Source organism: Taeniopygia guttata, chromosome 37 (genome assembly GCF_048771995.1).
Source record: "Taeniopygia guttata chromosome 37, bTaeGut7.mat, whole genome shotgun sequence".
In the NCBI taxonomy this organism is placed as follows: Eukaryota; Metazoa; Chordata; class Aves; order Passeriformes; family Estrildidae; genus Taeniopygia; species Taeniopygia guttata.
The window spans coordinates 362,210-381,276 of record NC_133062.1 but is presented as its reverse complement, the minus strand read 5'-3'; the positions used below and the strand labels follow the sequence as shown (position 1 = coordinate 381,276).

The following is a 19,067-nucleotide window of genomic DNA, read 5'->3' as shown; positions in this document are numbered from 1 at the left end:
GGGGAAAACCCCCCAAAAAACCCCTCAGGACCCCCAAAATCAGGGGGAAACCCCCCAAAAAACCTCCCAGGAACCCCAAAATGAGGGGGAAACCCCCCAAAAAACCCCCCAGGACCCCCAAAATCAGGGGGAAACCCCCCAAAAAACCCCCCAGGACCCCCAAACTGAGGAGGAAACCCCCCCAAAAACCCCTCAGGACCCCCAAAATCAGGAGGAAACCCCCCAAAAAACCCTTCAGGACCCCCAAAATGAGGAGGAAACCCCCCAAAAAAACCCTCAGGACCCCCAAAATCAGGGGGAAACCCCCCAAAAAACCCCCCAGGACCCCCAAAATCAGGGGGAAACCACCCAAAAACCCCTCAGGACCCCCAAAATCAGGGGGAAACCCCCCAAAAAACCCCCCAGAACCCCCAAAATCAGGGGGAAACCACCCAAAAAACCCCCCAGGACCCCCAAAATGAGGAGGAAACCCCCCAGGAAAACCCTCAGGACCCCCAAAATCAGGGGGAAACCCCCCAAAAAACCCCTCAGGACCCCCAAAATCAGGAGAAAACCCCTCAGGACCCCCAAAATCAGGAGAAAACCCCTCAGGACCCCCAAAATCAGGAGGAAACCCCCCAAAAAACCCCCCAGGACCCCCAAAATGAGGGGGAAACCACCCAAAAAACCCCTCAGGACCCTCCAAAAACCCCCCAGAACCCCCAAAATGAGGAGGAGGACCCCCAAAAAAACCCTCAGGACCCCCTAAAAGAGGAGGAAACCCCAAAAAACCCCTCAGGAGCCCCAAAATGAGGAGGAGGACCCCCAAAAAACCCCTCAGGACCCCCCTGAAACCCCCCAGGACCCCCAAAATGAGGAGGAAGACCCCCAAAAAACCCCTCAGGACCCCCAAAATCAGGTGGAAAACCACCCAGAAAATCCCCCAGGACCCCCAAAATGAGGAGGAGGACCCCCAAAAAATCCCTTAGGACCCCCAAAATCAGGGGGAAACCACCCAAAAAACCCCTCAGGAACCCCAAAATCAGGGGGAAACACCCCAAAAAACCCCTCAGGACCCCCCTGAAACTCCTCAGGACCCCCAAAATGAGGAGGAAACCCCCCCAAAACACCCCTCAGGAGCCCCAAAATGAGGAGGAAACCCCCCAAAAAAACCCTCAGGACCCCCAAAATCAGGGGGAAACCCTCAAAAAAACTCCTCAGGACCCCCAAAATCAGGGGGAAACCCCCCAAAAAACCCCTCAGGACCCCCCTGAAACTCCTCAGGACCCCCAAAATGAGGAGGAAACCCCCCAAAAAACCCCTCAGGACCCCCAAAATGAGGAGGAAACCCCCCAAAAAACCCCTCAGGACCCCCCTGAAACTCCTCAGGACCCCCAAAATGAGGAGGAAGACCCCCAAAAAAACTCCCAGGACCCCCAAAATGAGGAGGAAGACCCCCAAAAAACCCCTCAGGACCCCCAAAATTAGGAGGAAACCCCCCAGAAAAACCCTCAGGACCCCCAAAATGAGGGGGAGGATCCCCAAAAAGCCCCTCAGGACCCCACTGAGACCCCAAAAATCCCCCCAGGACCCCCTGAGACCCCCAAAAATCCCCCCAGGACCCCCCTGAGACCCCAAAAATCCCCCCAGGACCCCCTGAGACCCCCAAAAATCCCCTCAGGACCCCTCCCCAAATTGGGGGTCCCCACAACCCCCCCAGTGCCTTCGGGGCCGCCCCTCCCCAAATTGGGCTAATTAATAAAGACCAATTAATGACGCCGATAATTGATGAAGGGGGGTTTATTTGGGGGGTATTTTGGGGAGGGGTCCTGGGGATTTTGGGGAGGGGTCCTGGGGGTGGAAATGTGAGGGGAAAACGGAGGAAATGTGAGGGGAAAATGGGGGAAATGTGAGGGGAAAATGGAGGAAAATGTGAGGGGAAAATGGGGGAAATGTGAGGGGAAAATGGAGGAAAATGTGAGGGGAAAATTTGGGAAACGTGAGGGAAAAATGGGGGAAATATGAGGGGAAAATGTGAGGGGAAATATGAGGGGAAATGTGAGGGGAAAATGGAGGAAAATGTCAGGGAAAAATGGGGGAAATATGAGGGGAAAATGGGGGAAATGTGAGGGGAAAATGGAGGAAAATGTGAGGGGAAAATGGAGGGAAACCTGAGGGGAAAAAGGGCGGGAAACGTGAGGGGAAAATGGTGGGAACAAGACGGGAAAGAGGGGGAATATGAGGTGAAAATGGGAGAAATGGAGGAAAATGAGGAAAATGTGAGGGGAAAATGGTGGAAAATGTGAGGGGGAAAAGAGTGGAAAATGTGAGGGGACAAAATGGAGGGAAATGTGAGGGGGTAAAAGAGCGGGAAAACGTGAGGGGAAAATTGTGGGAACAAGACAGGAAAGAGGAGGGAATATGAGGGGAAAATGGGAGAAATGGAGGAAAATGAGGAAAATGGGAGGGGAAAATGGAGGAAAATGTGAGGGGAAAATGGTAGAAAATATGAGGAGAAAATAGGGCGGGAAAATGTGAGGGGAAAATGGAGGAAAATGTGAGGGAAAAATGGGGGAAATGTGAGGGGGAAAAGGGAGGAAACATGAGGGGAAAAAAGGAGGGAAACGAGAGGAAAAAGGGTGGGAAAATGTGAGGGGAAAATGGAGGAAAATGTGAGGGGAAAATAAGGGAAATGTGAGGGAAAATGGAGAAAAATATGAGGGGAAAATGGGGGAAATGTGAGGGGACAAAAAATGGCGGGAAAGCTGCAAAATGGCGGGAAAGGTGCAAAATGGCCGCCCAAATCCCTGCGTGCTTTCCCCCCCAAACCGTGTTAATTAACAGCCACCATTAATCACCGTTAATCACCATCAACTCCATTAATTGATGCTGAAAGGGAAGTTTATTTAGGGAGGGGGTTGGTTTTGGGCGGGGGGTTGTGCCAGTGCCTGTGGGGGTGATGAAGGTGATGAAGGTGATGAAGATGATGAAGATGATGAAGGTGATGAAGATGATGAAGGTCATGAAGGAAGGGGCAGCTCCATGGTGGCTCCTGTGGAAATTCGGCAAATTTGGGATGAGGTCCTGTTTTTTTTTTTTTTTTTGGGGAGGATCATGGGGTTTTAAAAAAGGAGTTTTTTTGGGGGGGAAAAATACTAAAGTTTTTTAGGGGGAATCCGTGGGGTTTTGGGGCAATCCTGTATTTTTTTTTTTTTTTTTTTTTTTTTTTTGAGGGAATCCCTGGTTTTTTTGGGGAAGGGTCCCAAGGGTTTTTGGGGAAAATCCCAGGAGATTTTTTGGGGAGAATTCTGGAGGTTTTAGGGAGGGGAAATCACAAGGATTTTTGGAGGGAAATCCTAAATTTTTGGGAAGGGTCCCAGGGGTTTTTTGGGGAGAATTCTGGAGGTTTTTGGGAGGGGAAATCCCAAATTTTTGGGAAGGGTCCCAGGGGTTTTTTGGGGAGAATTCTGGAGGTTTTTGGGAGAGGAAATCCCAAGGGTTTTTAGAGGGAAATCCCAAATTTTTGGGAAGGGTCCCGGGGGTTTTTTGGGGAAAATTCTTGAGGTTTTTGGGAGGGGAAATCCCAAGGGTTTTTAGAGGGAAATCCTAAATTTTTGGGAAGGGTCCCAGGGGTTTTTTGGGGAGAATTTTGGAGGTTTTAGGGAGGAGAAATCGCAAGGATTTTTGGAGTGAAATCCCAAATTTTTGGGAAGGGTCCCAGGAGTTTTTTTGAGGAGAATTCTGGAGGTTTTTGGGAGGGGAAATCCCAAGGGTTTTTGGAGGGAAATCCCAAATTTTTGGGAAGGGTCCCGGAGGTTTTTTGGGTGCAATCCCAAAGTTCTTTTTGAGGAGAATTCTGAGGGTTTTTGGGGAGGGTTTTTGGAGGGAAATTTGGGTTTTTGGGGTGTGTGTCCTGGGTTGGTTTGGAGGAGAATCCCAGGGGTTTTTTTGGGGAAAATTTGGGTTTTTGGGGTGTGTGTCCTGGGTTGGTTTGGAGGAGAATCCCAGGGTTTTTTTTTTTTGGGGAAATTTGGGTTTTTGGGGTGTGTGTCCTGTGTTGTTTTGGAGGAGAATCCCAGGGGGGTTTTTTTGGGGGGAAATTTGGGTTTTTGGGGTGTGTGTCCTGGGTTGGTTTGGGGGAGAATCCCAGGGGGGTTTTTTTGGGGAAATTTGGGTTTTTGGGGTGTGGGTCCTGTGTTGTTTTGGGGGAGAATCCCAGGGGGGTTTTTTTGGGGGAAATTTGGGGTTTTGGGGTGTGTGTCCTGGGTTGGTTTGGGGGAGAATCCCAGGGGTTTTTTTTTTGGGAAATTTGGGTTTTTGGGGTGTGTGTCCTGGGTTGTTTTGGGGGAGAATCCCAGGGGGTTTTTTTGGGGAAATTTGGGTTTTTGGGGTGTGTGTCCTGGGTTGTTTTGGGGGAGAATCCCAGGGGTTTTTTTGGGGGGAAATTTGGGGGTTTTTGGGGTGTGTGTCCTGTGTTGTTTTTGGGGAGAATCCCAGGGGTTTTTTTTGGGTAAATTTGGGTTTTTGGGGTGTGTGTCCTGGGTTGGTTTGGGGGAGAATCCCAGGGGTTTTTTTGGGGAAATTTGGGGGTTTTTGGGGTGTGTGTCCTGGGTTGTTTTGGGGGAGAATCCCAGGGGGATTTTTGGGGAAATTTGGGGGTTTTTGGGGTGTGGGTCCTGTGTTGTTTTGGGTGGGAATCCCAGGGGTTTTTTTGGGGGAAATTTGGGGGTTTTTGGGGTGTGTGTCCTGGGTTGATTTGGGTGGGAATCCCAGGGGGTTTTTTTGGGGGAAATTTGGGTTTTTGGGGTGTGGGTCCTGTGTTGTTTTGGGGGAGAATCCCAGGGGGGGTTTTGGGGGAAATTTGGGGGTTTTTGGGTGTGTGTCCTGGGTTGTTTTTGGGGAGAATCCCAGGGGGTTTTTTTGGGTAAATTTGGGTTTTTGGGGTGTGTGTCCTGGGTTGGTTTGGGGGAGAATCCCAGGGGTTTTTTTTGGGGGGGAATTTGGGTTTTTGGGATGTGGGTCCTGGGTTGGTTTGGGGGAGAATCCCAGGGGGGTTTTTTTGGGGGGGAAATTTGGATTTTCGGGGTGTGTGTCCTGGGTTGTTTTGGGGGAGAATCCCAGGGGATTTTTTTGGGAAAATTTGAGGTTTTTCGGGTGTGTGTCCTGGGTTGATTTGGGGGAGAATCCCAGGGTTTTTTTGGGGAAAATTTGGGTTTTTGGGGTGTGTGTCCTGGGTTGATTTGGGGGAGAATCCCAGGGGTTTTTTTGGGGGGAAATTTGGGTTTTTGGGGTGTGTGTCCTGGGTTGTTTTGGATATGAAAAAATCTCTTTTTTTTTTTTTTTTTTGGGGTGATCCTGGGGAATTTTTTTGGGGAGGAACCCTGGGATTTTGGGGAGGTTTTGGGGGTCTCACCCTCAGGCTGCCGCCCCCTCGAACTTCTTCTTGCGCCCCTCCATGCCGCTCATGGCGTCCACGTTCTTGCGCCAGTCCCCGACCTCGTAGCTCTCCTGGGACGGTGTCCCCAGTGTCCCCAAAATACCCCAAATACACCCCAAAAAAACCTAAAATCGCCACAAAACCCACCCAAAATCCCTCCCAAAAATACCCCCCCAAAAAGGCTAAAACGTCCACAAAACACCCTTAAAAATACGCCTAAAAATACCCAGAAACCACCTGGGAAATTACCCCGAAACACCACTAAAAGCCCTCCCAAAAACCCCCCAAACCACTAAAAAACCACTCCCAAAAACATCCCAAAACCCACCCCCAAAAATACACCCAAAACACACCCAAAAACAACCTAAAAATACCACAAAAAACTACCCTGAAACCCCACTAAAAGCATCCCCAAAAATACCACAAACACACCCAAAACACCAGAAAAATACCAGAAAAAAATCCCCAAAACCTCACAAAAATACCCTAAAAATACCTGAAAAAAAATCCCCAAAATACCACCAAAAATATCCCCAAAAATACCAAAAAAAACACCCCCAAAACACCACAAAAATATCCCCAAAACACCCCAAAAATACCCCCCAAAAAATCCCCAAAACCTCACAGAAATACCCCAAAATACCAGGAAAAAATATCCCGAAAATACCACAAAAATACCAGAAAAAAAAATCCCCAAAACCTCACAGAAATACCCCAAAAATACCAGAAAAAAATTCTCAAAACACCACAAAAACCCCCTAAAACACCCCCAATATGGTGTGCGTCTCCTGGATTTTCGGGTGGGATAAAAAAACAAACAAACCCCTATTTAATTTTGGGGTGACCCTGGTGATTTTCGGGGAGCCCCCTCACCTTCTCGGCGTCGTCCTTGCGCACCTGGCGCAGCCCGGCCCGCAGGTCGGTGCCCACGCGCGGTTTGGTGCCCAGCAGCGCCGCCATCATGGCGTCGGCCGACAGCCGCACGCGGCGCAGGTTGGGCCGCACGAAGCGGCCGGCGGCCACGCGGCGACGCAGCTCCTCCAGCTGTGGGGACATTGGGGGGACATTGGGGACATTGAGGGGATTTGGGACATCGGGGGGGTTGGGGACATTGAGGGGAATTGGGGACAGTGGGGACATTGGAGACATTGGGGACATTGGGGGGATTGGGGACATTGGGGACATTGGGGACATTGGGGACATTGGGGACATTGGGGGGATTTGGGGACATTGAGGTGATGGGGGACATTGGGGACATTGGGGACATTGGGGACATTGAGAGGAATTGGGGACGTTGGGGTGATTGGGGACATTGGGGACATTGGGGACATTGGGGACATTGGGGACATTGGGGACATTGGGGGGATTTGGGGACATTGGGGACATTGGGGGGATTGAGGGGATTGGGGACATTGGGGGGATTTGGGACATTGGGGACATTGGGGACATTGGGGACATTGGGGACATTGGGGACATTGAGGGGATTGGGGACATTGAGGGGATTGGGGACATTGGGGACATTGAGGGGATTGGGGGACATTGGGGGGATTGGGGACATTTGGGGACATTGGGGACATTGGGGGGATTGGGGACATTGGGGACATTGGGGAGATTGGGGACATTGGGGGCATTGAGGGGATTTGGGACATTGGGGACATTGGGGGCATTGGGGACATTGGGGGGATTGGGGGTATTGGGGGGATTGGGGACATTGGGGACACTGGGGACATTGGGGACATTGGGGACATTGGGGACATTGGGGGGATTGGGGACATTGGGGACACTGGGGGCATTGAGGACATTGGGGACATTGAGAGGAATTGGGGACATTGGGGGGATTGGGGACATTGGGGGGGTTGGGGACATTGGGGGGATTGGGGACATTGAGGGGTTTGGGGACATTGGGGGGGTTGGGGACATTGGGGACATTGGGGACATTGGGGACATTGGGGGGATTTGGGGCATTGGGGACATTGGGGACATTGGGGACATTGGGGACATTGGGGACATTGGGGACATTGGGGGGATTGGGGACATTGGGGGACATTGGGGACATTGGGGACATTGGGGACATTGGGGACATTGGGGGCATTGGGGACATTGGGGACATTGGGGACATTAGGGGGGTTGAGGTCATTGGGGACATTGGGGACATCGGGGGGATTTGGGACATTGGGGACATTGGGGGGATTTGGGGACATTGGGGGGATTGGGGACATTGGGGACATTGGGGACATTGGGGACATTGGGGGGATCGGGGGATTGGGGACATTGGGGACATTGGGGACATTGGGGGGATTGGGGACATTGGGGACATTGGGGACATTGGGGGGATTGGGGACATTGGGGACATTGGGGGGATTGGGGACATCGGGGACATTGGGGACATTGGGGACATTGGGGACATTGGGGACATTGGGGACATTGGGGACATTGGGGGGATTGGGGACATTGGGGACATTGGGGACATTGAGGGGATTGGGGACATTGGGGGGATTTGGGGATTTTGGAGACATTTGGGACATTTGGGACATTGGGGGGATTTGGGGCCATTGAGGGGATTTGGGACATTTGGGGACATCAGGGGGATTTGGGGGGATTGGGGACATTTGGGGGATTTGGGACATTTGGGGGATTTGGGGCCATTGGTGGAATTTGGGGACCCTGAGGACATCCAGGGAATTGGGGACATCGGGGCCAGGTTCCCTCGCACACCCTGGGGACACCCTGGGGACACCTCGGGGACACCCGTGGGTGGCCGTGTCCCTGTCCCCACCTCGGTGACGTTCTTGCTGACGCGCGTCCCCATGTCGTAGCGCTCCTCGTCCACGCGCGCCACGCGGGCGTGCAGCTCCCGGCACAGCTCCTGGGGACACCAGGGGACACCCGGGGGACACCGGAGCTGGGTGACATCCCCGGTGTCCCCGGTGTCCCCCCGGTGCCGCCATTGTCCCCCCGGTGCCGCCATTGTCCCCTCACGTCACAGTGTCCCCAGTGTCCCCAGTGTCCCCCCAGTGTCACCATTGTCCCCTCAGTGCCGCCATTTTCCCCTCATGTCATGGTGTCCCCGATGTCCCCGATGTCCCCGATGTCCCCAATGTCTCCTCACCTGCAGCTCTGTCACCTCAAGCGCTTTTCCCCCTCATGTTCCATCCATTTCCCCTCACATTTACGCAATTTTTCCCCTCACATTTGCCTCCATTTTCCCCTCACATTTTCCCGCCCTTTTTCCCCTCACGTTTCCCGCCCTTTTTTCCCCCTCACATTTTCCCGCCTTTTTTTCCCCTCACATTTCCCACCCTTTTCCCCTCACATTTTCTTCCATTTTCCCCTCACTTTTCCCACAATTTTCCCCTCATGTTTCTCATCCTTTCCCCCCTCACATTTCCCTCATTTTCCCCTCACCTTCCCTGCCATTTTCCCCTCACGTTTTCCACCATTTTCCCCTCACGTTTCCCGCCCTTTTTTCCCCTCACATTTTCCCGCCTTTTTTCCCCTCACATTTTCCTCCATTTTCCCCTCACATTTTCCTCCATTTCCCCCTCACATTTTCCCCTTTTTCCCCTCACATTCCCTCAATTTTCCCCTCATGTTTCCTCCATTTTCCCCTCACATTTTCCACCATTTTCCCCTCACATTTTCCCACCATTTTCCCCTCACAGTTCCCTCCTTTCTTCCCCTCACGTTTCCCACCATTTTCCCCTTCACATTTCCCACCATTTTCCCCTCACATTTCCCTCCATTTTCCCCTCACATTTTCCACCATTTTCCCCTCACATTTTCCTCATTTTCCCCTCACATTTCCCACCCTTCCCCCCCACATTTCTCACCATTTTCCCCTCACATTTCCCCGTTTTTCCCCTCAACTTTCCCCCATTTTCCCCTCACATTTTCCTCCATTTTCCCCTCACATTTTCCACCATTTTCCCCTCACATTTTCCTCATTTTCCTCCATTTCTCCCATTTTCCCCTCATATTCCTCCTCTTTCCCATCGTGTTCCCACCATTTTCCCCTCACATTTTCCCGCCCTTTTTTCCCCTCACATTTTCCCGCCCTTTTTCCCCTCACATTTTCCCGCCCTTTTTTCCCCTCACATTTTCTTCCATTTTCCCCTCACATTTTCCTCCATTTTCCCCTCACATTTTCCTCCATTTCCCCCTCACATTTTCCCCATTTTCCTCTCACCTTTCCCACAATATTCCCCCTCTTTTCTCTTCTCACATTTCTCACCATTTTCCTCTCACTTTTCCCACCATTTTCCCCTCATATTGGCCCGATTTCCCCCTCACGTTTCCCCCATTTCCCCCTCACCTTTCCCTCCATTTTCCCCTCATATTTTCCTCATTTTCCCCTCACATTTTCCTCATTTTCCTCCATTTCTCCCATTTTCCCCTCATATTCCCCCTCTTTCCCGTCTTGTTCCTACCATTTTCCCCTCAGGTTTCCCGCCCTTTTCTCCCCTCACGTTTCCCTCCATTTTCCCCTCACATTTCTCACCATTTTTCCCTCACTTTTCCCACCATTTTCCCCTCACATTTCCCTCCATTTTCCCCTCATATTTCCTGCCCCTTTTCCTCCTCTCATTTCCCACCCTTTTGCCCCTCATGTTTGCCTCCATTTTCCCCTCACATTTTTATCCATTTTCCCCTCACATTTCCTCCATTTTCCCCTCATGTTTTCCACCATTTTCCCCCTCACATTTCCCCATTTCCCCCTCACATTTTCCTCCATTTTCCCCTCACATTTTCCTCCATTTTCCCCCCACATTTTCCCATTTCCCCTCACATTTTCCCTCCATTTTCCCCTCACATTTTCCTCCATTTTCCCCTCACATTTTCCTCCATTTTCCCCTCACATTTTCCTCCATTTTCCCCTCACATTTCCCCATTTTCCCCTCACATTTTCCTCCATTTTCCCCTCACATTTCCCCATTTCCCCTCACATTTCCCCATTTCCCCCTCACATTTTCCCACCTTTTCCCCTCACATTTTCCCATTTTCCCCTTTTTTCCCCCCAAATTTCCCCACCTGCAGCTCGGCCGCCCCCATCCCCTCCAGGGCCGCCAGGGGTGGGCAGAGCTCCCCCAAAACCCGAATTTTTTCGGCCGCCCTTTCCTGTTCCTCCTTCTCCAGGTCCCGCTTCGCCCTCTGCAGCAGCAGCGTCTGAAATTTGGGGACAATTCCCAAAATTTGGGGACAATCCCCAAAAAATTTGGGGACACCCCCAGGACCCTCAAGGCACCCCCAAAATCAGAGGTAAGCCACAAAATTTGGGAAAAAAAACCCTCAAATTTAGTTGGGACATTGAGATTTTGGGGTTCTTGACTGGGGGAAGATTTGGGGACAACCCCCCAAAATTTGGGGACACCCTCCTGAACCTTGGGGACAATCCCCAAAATTTGGGGCATCCCCAGGACCCTCAAGGCACCCCCAAAATTAGGAGAAAGCCCCAAAATTTGGGAAAAAAAACCCCCAAATTTAGTTGGGACATTGAGATTTTGGGGTTCTTGATTGGGGGAAGATTTGGGGACAATTCCCAAAATTTGGGGACAATCCCCAAAATTTGGGGCATCCCCAGGACCCTCAAGGCACCCCCAAAATTAGGAGAAAGCCCCAAAATTTGGGAAAAAAACCCCCAAATTTAGTTGAGACATTGAGATTTTGGGGTTCTCCATTGGGGGAAGATTTGGGGACAACCCCCCAAAAATTTGGGGACACCCTCCTGAAATTTGGGGACAATCCCCAAAATTTGGGGCACCCCCAGGACCCTCAAGGCACCCCCAAAATCAGAGGTAAGCCACAAAATTTGGGAAAAAAACCCCCAAATTTAGTTGGGACATTGAGATTTTGGGGTTCTTGATTGGGGGAAGATTTGGGGACAAACCCCCAAAATTTGGGGACAATCCCCAAAATTTGGGGCATCCCCAGGACCCTCAAGGCACCCCCAAAATCAGAGGTAAGCCACAAAATTTGGGGACAAACCCCCAGATTTAGTTGGGACATTGACATTTTGGGGTTCTTGATCGGGGGAAAAGTTGGGGACAACCCCCAAAAAATTTGGGGACACCCTCCTGAAATTTGGGGACATCCCCAAAATTCGGGGGCACCCCCAGGACCCTCAAGGCACCCCCAAAATCAGAGGTAAGCCAAAATATTTGGGAAAAAAAATCCCAAATTTAGTTGGGACATTGAGATTTTGGGGTTCTTGATCGGGGGAAAATTTGGGGACAAACCCCCAAAAATTTGGGGACACCCTCCTGAAATTTGGGGCACCCCCAGGACCCTCAAGGCACCCCCAAAATTAGGACAAAGCCACAAAATTTGGGGACAAACCCCTCAGATTTAGTTGGGACATGGAGATTTTGGGGTTCTTGATTGGGGGAAGATTTGGGGACACCCCCAAAAATTTGGGGACACACCCCTGAAATTTGGGGACAATCTCCAAAATTTGGGGCATCCCCAGGACCCTCAAGGCAACCCCAAAATCAGAGGTAAGCCCCAAAATTTGGGAAAAAAAACCCTCAAATTTAGTTGGGACATTGAGATTTTGGGGTTCTTGACTGGGGGAAAATTTGGGGAAAAACCCCAAAAATTTGGGGACAATCCCCCAAAATTTGGGGACACCCCCAAAATTTGGGGCATCCCCAGGACCCTCAAGGCACCCTCAAAATCAGAGGTAAGCCCCAAAATTTGGGTAAAAAAACCCCCAAATTTAGTTGGGACATTGAGATTTTGGGGTTCTTGATTGGGGGAAAATTTGGGGACAACCCCCCAAAAATTGGGGACACCCTCCTGAAATTTGGGGACAATCCCCAAAATTTGGGGCATCCCCAAGACCCTCAAGGCACCCCCAAAATTAGAGGTAAGCCACAAAATTTGGGAAAAAAACCCCCCAAATTTAGTTGGGACATTGAGATTTTGGGGTTCTTGATTGGGGGAAAATTTGGGGACAAACCCCCAAAATTTGGGGACAAACCCCCAAAATTTGGGGAGACCCCCAAGACACCCCCAAAATCAGAGGTAAGACCCAAAATTTGGGAAAAAAAACACCCCAAATTTAGTTGAGACATTGAAATTTTGGGGTTCTTGATTGGGGGAAAATTTGGGGACAACCCCCCAAAAATTGGGGACACCCTCCTGAAATTTGGGGACACACCCAAAAATTTGGGGACACCCCCAGGACCCTCCAGGCACCCCCAAAATCAGAGGTAAGCCCAAAAATTTGGGAAAAAAAACCCCCAAATTTAGTTGGGACATTGAGATTTTGGGGTTCTGGATTGGGGGAAAATTTGGGGACAATCCCCAAAATTTGGGGACACCATCCTGAAATTTGGGGACAATTCCCAAAATTTGGGGACAATCCCCAAAATTTGGGGCATCCCCAGGACCCTCAAGGCACCCCCAAAATCAGAGGTAAACCACAAAATTTGGGGAAAAAACCCCCCAAATTTAGTTGGGACATTGAGATTTTGGGGTTTTTGATTGGGGGAAAATTTGGGGACACCCCCCAAAATTTGGGGACAATCCCCAAAATTTGGGGCACCCCCAGGACCCTCAAGGCACCCCCAAAATCAGAGGTGAGCCCCAAAATTTGGGGAAAAAAACCCTCAAATTTAGTTGGGATATTGAGATTTTGGGGTTCTTCATTGGGGAAAAATTTGGAGACACCCCCCAAAATTTGGGGACACCCCCAAAATTTGGGGACACCCCCAGGACTCTCAAGGCACCCCCAAAATCAGAGGTAAGCCCCAAAATTTGGGAAAAAAACCCTCAAATTTAGTTGAGACATTGAGATTTTGGGGTTCTTGACTGGGGGAAGATTTGGGGAAAAACCCCAAAAATTTGGGGACAATCCCCAAAATTTGGGGCACCCCCAGGACCCCCAAGGCACCCCCAAAATCAGAGGTAAGCCACAAAATTTGGGAAAAAAAAACCCCAAATTTAGTTGGGACATTGAGATTTTGGGGTTCTTGATTGGAGAAAAATTTGGGGACAAACCCCCAAAATTTGGGGACACCATCCTGAAATTTGGGGACAATCCCCAAAATTTGGGGCATCCGCAAGACCCTCAAGGCACCCCCAAAATCAGAGGTAAGCCCCAAAATTTGGGAAAAAAACCCCTCAGATTTAGTTGAGACATTGAGATTTTGGGGTTCTTGATTGGGGAAAAATTTGGGGACAACCCCCCAAAATTTGGGAACAATCCCCAAAATTTGGGACACCCCCAGGACCCTCAAGGCACCCCCAAAATTTGGGGACAAACCCCTCAAATTCAGTTGGGACATTGAGATTTTGGGGTTCTTGATTGGGGGAAAATTTGGGAGCACCCCCAAAATTTGGGGACACCCACCCAAAATTTGGGGACAATCCCGAAAATTTGGGGCATCCCCAGGACCCTCAAGGCACCCCCAAAATCAGAGGTAAGCCCCAAAATTTGGGAAAAAATCCCTCAAATTTAGTTGGGACATTGGGATTTTGGGGTTCTTGATCGGGGGAAAATTTGGGGAAAAACCCCAAAAATTTGGGACAACCCCAAAATTTGGGGACACCTCCAAGACACCCCCAAAATCAGAGGTAAGCCACAAAATTTGGGAAAAAAAAAAACAAATTTAGTTGAGACATTGAGATTTTGGGGTCCCTGATTGGGGGAAGATTTGGGGACAAACCCCCAAAATTTGGGGACACCCCCAAAATTTGGGGTATTTCCAAGACCCTCAAGGCACCCCCAAAATCAGAGGTAAGCCCCAAAATTTGGGAAAAAAAACCCCAAAATTTAGTTGAGACATTGAGATTTTGGGGTTCTTGATTGGGGGAAAATTTGGGGACAAATCCCCAAAATTTGGGGACCCTCCCCCCCAAATTTTGGGGACCCTCCCCCCAAATTTTGGGGTCTCCCCCCCAAATTTTGGGGTTCCCCCCTCACCTTCAGCTGGAGCTTTCGGGACGCCGAAATTTTGGATTTTCTCTGGAGGGAGAAATTTGGGGTCAGGATTTGGGGTGGGAATTGAGGGTTTTTGGGGTTATTTTGGGGTTTTCAGGGTTATTTTGGGGGTTTGAGGGTTATTTTGGGTTTTTTGGGGTTATTTTGGGGTTTTCAGGGTGGATTTTTGGGGTTTAGGGGTTATTTGGGGGGTTTTGGGGGTTATTTTGAGGTTATCAGGGTGGTTTTGGGGTTTTCAGGGTGATTTTGGGGATTTTTTGGGGTTTTGGGGTTTTTGGGGCGCATTTTTGGTGGTTTTGGGGTTTTCAGGGTGGATTTTTGGGGTTTTTGGGGTTTTCAGGGTGGATATTTGGGGGTTTTGTGGTTATTTTGTGGTTATTTTGGGGTTTTCAGGGTGGATTTTTGGTGTTTTTGGGGTTTTCATGGTGTATTTTTGGGGGTTTGGGGGTGATTTGGGGTTACTTTGGGGTTTTCAGGGTGGATTTTTGGGTTTTTTGGGGTGATTTGGGGTTATTTTGGGGTTTTTGGGGTGTATTTTTGGGATTTTTGGTGGTTTTGGGGTTTTCAGGGTGGATTTTTGGGTTTTTTGGGTTGGGGTTACTTTGGGGTGATTTTGGTGTTTTTGGGGTGATTTTGGGTTTTTCAGGGTGGGGTTTTCAGGGTGTATTTTTGGGGTTTTCAGGGCGGATTTTGGGGTTTTTGGGGTATATTTTTGGGGTTTTTGAGTTTTCAGGGTGGATTTTTGGGGTTTTGGGGTTTTCAGGGTGAATTTTTGGGGTTTTTGGAGTGATTTGGGGTTATTTTGAGGTTTTCAGGGCGAATTTTGGGGTTTTCACGGTGGATTTTTGGGGTTTTTGGGGCGGATTTTTTGATTTTTGGGATTTTCGGGGTGGATTTTTGGGGTTTTTGTGGTTATTTTGGTGTGATTTGGGGTTATTTTGGTGTTTTTTTGGTTATTTTGGGGTTTTCAGGGTGGATTTTTGGTGGTTTTGGGGCGTATTTTTTGATTTTTGTGGTTTTCAGGGTGGATTTTTGGGGTTTTTGGGGTAGATTTTTAGGGTTTTTGTGGTTTTTGTGGTTATTTTGGGGTTATTTGGGTTTTCAGGGTGTATTTTTGGTATTTTTGGGGTTTTTGGGGTATGTTTCGGGGGTTTTTGGTGGTTTTGGGGTTTTTGGGGTGGATTTTTTGGGTTTTTGGGGTTTTCAGGGTGGGTTTTTGGTTTTTTTGTGGTTATTTTGGGGTTTTTGTGGTTATTTTGGGGTTATTTTGGTGTTTTTTTGGTTATTTTGGGGTTTTCAGGGTGTATTTTTGGGGTTTTCAGGGTGGATTTTTGGGGGTTTTGGGTTTTTCAGGGCGGATTTTTGGTGGTTTTGTGGTTATTTTGGTGTTTTTGGGGTGATTTGGGGTTATTTTGGGTTTTTTTAGGGTTTTCAGGGTGGATTTTTGGGGGTTTTGTGGTATTCAGGGTGGATTTTTGGGGTTTTTTTGGTTTTCAGGGTGGATTTTTGGGGTTTTCGGGGTGGATTTTTAGGGTTTTTGGGGTGGGTTTTGAGGTTTTTGGGATTATTTTGGGGTTACTTTGGGGTTTTCAGGGTGTATTTTTGGTATTTTTGGGGTTTTTGGGGTATGTTTTGGGGGTTTTTGGGGGTTTTGGGGTTTTCAAGGTGTATTTTAGGGGTTTTGGGCTTTTCAGGGTGGATTTTTGGGGTTTTCAGGGTGTATTTTTGGGTTTTTCAGGGTGGCTTTTTGGGTTTTTTGGGGTATATTTTTTGGGATTTTTGTGGTTTTCAGGGCAGATTTTGGGGGTTTTTTTGGTGTTTTTGGGGTGTTTTTGGGGTGCTTTCCCACCTTGGCATGGGGCTCCACGGCGTAGCCGCGGTAGTTGGCCGAGGATTTGCGGCGCAGGGGGGGCGGCTGCGGGGGGGGGTCCCGGGGGGGCTCCGACCCCTCCCCCCCTCCCCCTCCCCCCCCTCCTCCTCCTCCGGGGCTCTCTGGTCACGGGCAGCGAAGGGTTAAACGGGGGGGGGTCCCCAAAAATGGGGGGGGGGTCCCCAAAAATGAGGTGGGGGGAATTTGGGGAGGGGTCTCACCGTGGGCTCCTCCCTGGGGGGGGAAAGAGTGGTTAGAGACCCCCGAATTGGGGTGGGAGACCCCCAAAATTGGGGAGGGGGACCCCCAAATTGGGGAGGGGGATCCTTAAAATGGGGTGGGGGATCCCAAAATGGGGAGGGGGATCCCCAAAAATGGGGGGGGGGAATTTGGGGAGGGGTCTCACCGTGGGATCCTCCCTGGGGGGGAGAAAGAATGGTTAGAGACCCCCAAATTGGGGAGGGGGACCCCAAATTTGGGGTGGGGGACCCCAATTGGGGAGGGGGATCCCCAAATTGGGGAGGGGGATCCCAAATGGGGAGGGGGATCCCCAAATTGGGGAGGGGGATCCCAAAATGGGGAGGGGGATCCCCAAAATTGGGTAGGGGGACCCCAAAATGGGGTGGGGGTCCCCAAAAATGGGGGGGGATGAATTTGGGGAGGGGTCTCACCGTGGGATCCTCCCTGGGGGGAAAAGAATGGTTAGAGACCCCCAAATTGGGTTAGAGACCCCCAAAATTGGGGTGGGGGATCCCAAAATGGGGTGGGGGTCCCAAAATTTGGGGTGGGGGACCCCAAAAATGGGGGGGAGGGGAATTTGGGGAGGGGTCTCACCGTGGGATCCTCCCTGGGGGGGGAAAGAATGGTTAGAGACCCCAAAATTGGGGTGGGGGATCCCCGAATTGGCCCCAAAATTGGGGGGGGGGGTCCCCAAAAATGGGGGGGGGGGAATTTGGGGGAGGGGTCTCACCGTGGGATCCTCCCTGGGGGGGAAAGAGTGGTTAGAGACCCCCAAATTGGGGAGGGGGTCCCAAAATGGGGTGGGGGACCCCAAAATGGGGAGGGGGATCCCAAAATGGGGAGCGGGACCCCCAAATTTGGGGAAGGGGATCCCAAAATGGGGAGGGGGATCCCAAAATGGGGAGGGGGATCCCAAATTGGGGAGGGGGATCCCAAATTGGGGAGGGGGATCCCAAAATTGGGGAGGGGGATCCCAAATTGGGGAGGGGGATCCCCAAAATGGGGAGGGGGACCCCCGAAATGGGGTGGGGGACCCCCAAATTGGGGAGGGGGATCCTAAAATGGGGAGGGGGATCCCAAAATGGGGAGGGGGATCCTTAAAATGGGGAGGGGGATCCCAAAATGGGGAGGGGGATCCCCGAAATAGGGAGGGGGACCCCAAATTGGGGACGGGACCCTCGAATTGGGGAGGGGGATCCCCAAAAATGGGGAGGGGGACCCCAAAATTGGGGAGGGGGACCCCCAAAATGGGGAGGGGGATCCCAAAATGGGGAGGGGGACCCTTAAAATGGGGAGGGGGATCCAAAATGGGGTGGGGGACCCCAAAATGGCCCCAAAATTGGGGAGGGGGACCCCAAATTTGGGTGGGGACCCCCAAAATGGGGAGGGGGTCCCCAAAATGGCCCCAAATTGGGGAGGGGGACCCCAAATTTGGGTGCGACCCCCCCCCTCCCCCCCCCGAGACCCCCACTCACATTTCAGCCATTCCGAAGCTTCTGGAAGACACGGGGGGGTCACGGGGGGTCACGGGGGGTCACGGGGGGTCACGGGGGGGTCACGGGGGGGTCATGAGACCCCTCCCCAAAATTCCAACCCGCCCCTCCCCCCCCCGAACCCGCCCCTGTTTGATAAGGGTTAAAAATAGCCCCTTATCAGCCCCTCCCCCACCCCGGGACGGGACCGCCCCTCCCCCACCCGCCCGTAAATAGCGCCAAGGGCACCGAGGACATAGAGACCCCCCCCAAAATTACCCAAAAATGCCAAAAATCGCCCCAAAATAACCCAAAAATCCCAAAAATTGTCCTAAAAAAACCCTAAAAATGCCTTAAATTGCCGCAAAAATCCCCCAAAATCGCCCCGAAAATCGCCCCAAAAACTCCCGGGACATCGAGACCCCCCCCCCCCCAAAATAACCCAAAAACCCAAAAATTGCCCCAAAAAACCCCAAAAATCCCTTAAATTACCCCAAAGAAACCCAAAAATCGCTTAAATTACCCCAAAACCCCCAAAAATCGCCCCAAAAACTCCCGGGACACCGAGGACCCCCCCCCCAAAAAACCCAAAAAACCCTTAAATTACCCCAAAAAAACCCCAAAAAACCCAAAAATCGCCCCCAAAATCGCCCCAAAAACTCCCGGGACACCGAGACCCCCCCCCAAAAAACCCCAAAGTGCCCAAAAACCACCCCAAACCCCCCAAAAATCCCTTAAATTACCCCAAAAAAACCCAAAATCCCCAAAACCTCCCGGGACAACGAGACCCCCCCCAAAAAAAACCCCAAAAAAACTTAAATCACCCCAAAAAACCCAAAAATCCCCAAAAATCACCCCTAAAGCCCCCCGGGACCCCCTCCCCAAATCCCCCCAAAATCACCCCAAAACCTCCTGGGACCCCCTCCCCAAATCCTCCCCGGGACTTTGGGGCACCCCGGGACCCCCCAAAACCCCCCAAAAACCCCAAACCCCCCAAAAACCCCCAAAACCCCCCAAAACCCCCAAAATCCCCCAAAATCGGGACCCCCCCGGTACCTGCGGGACGCGGCCGTGGGAACGCGGCGGCGATTTATGAATGGGAGGGGGCGGGGCCTAAGGCAGGGGGCG

The 19,067-nt window shown here is 51.1% G+C and overlaps 1 protein-coding gene across 1 annotated transcript; it reads right to left on the bottom strand.

The window, feature by feature from the left end:
- Positions 1–2,862: 2,862 nt before the first annotated feature.
- Positions 2,863–17,953, bottom strand: TNNI3 (troponin I3, cardiac type). Its single transcript, XM_072921440.1, has 9 exons — positions 17,943–17,953; positions 16,634–16,646; positions 16,207–16,272; positions 14,340–14,381; positions 10,445–10,579; positions 8,193–8,282; positions 6,290–6,460; positions 5,393–5,487; positions 2,863–3,031 (listed from the first exon to the last, which is right to left on the bottom strand). Exons 1-8 carry the CDS (start codon positions 17,951–17,953, stop codon positions 5,395–5,397), a joined length of 621 nt encoding a protein of 206 aa, XP_072777541.1. The 3' UTR covers positions 2,863–3,031; positions 5,393–5,394.
- Positions 17,954–19,067: the final 1,114 nt, after the last annotated feature.

Excerpts from the sequence above, each read along its gene's own strand:
- TNNI3 (XM_072921440.1), bottom strand. Across the intron at positions 14,382-16,206 it reads CCGTGGAGCCCCATGCCAAG|AGAAAATCCAAAATTTCGGC; the intron begins GTGGGAAAGCAC and ends TTCTCCCTCCAG. Across the intron at positions 6,461-8,192 it reads TCAGCAAGAACGTCACCGAG|CTGGAGGAGCTGCGTCGCCG; the intron begins GTGGGGACAGGG and ends ATGTCCCCACAG.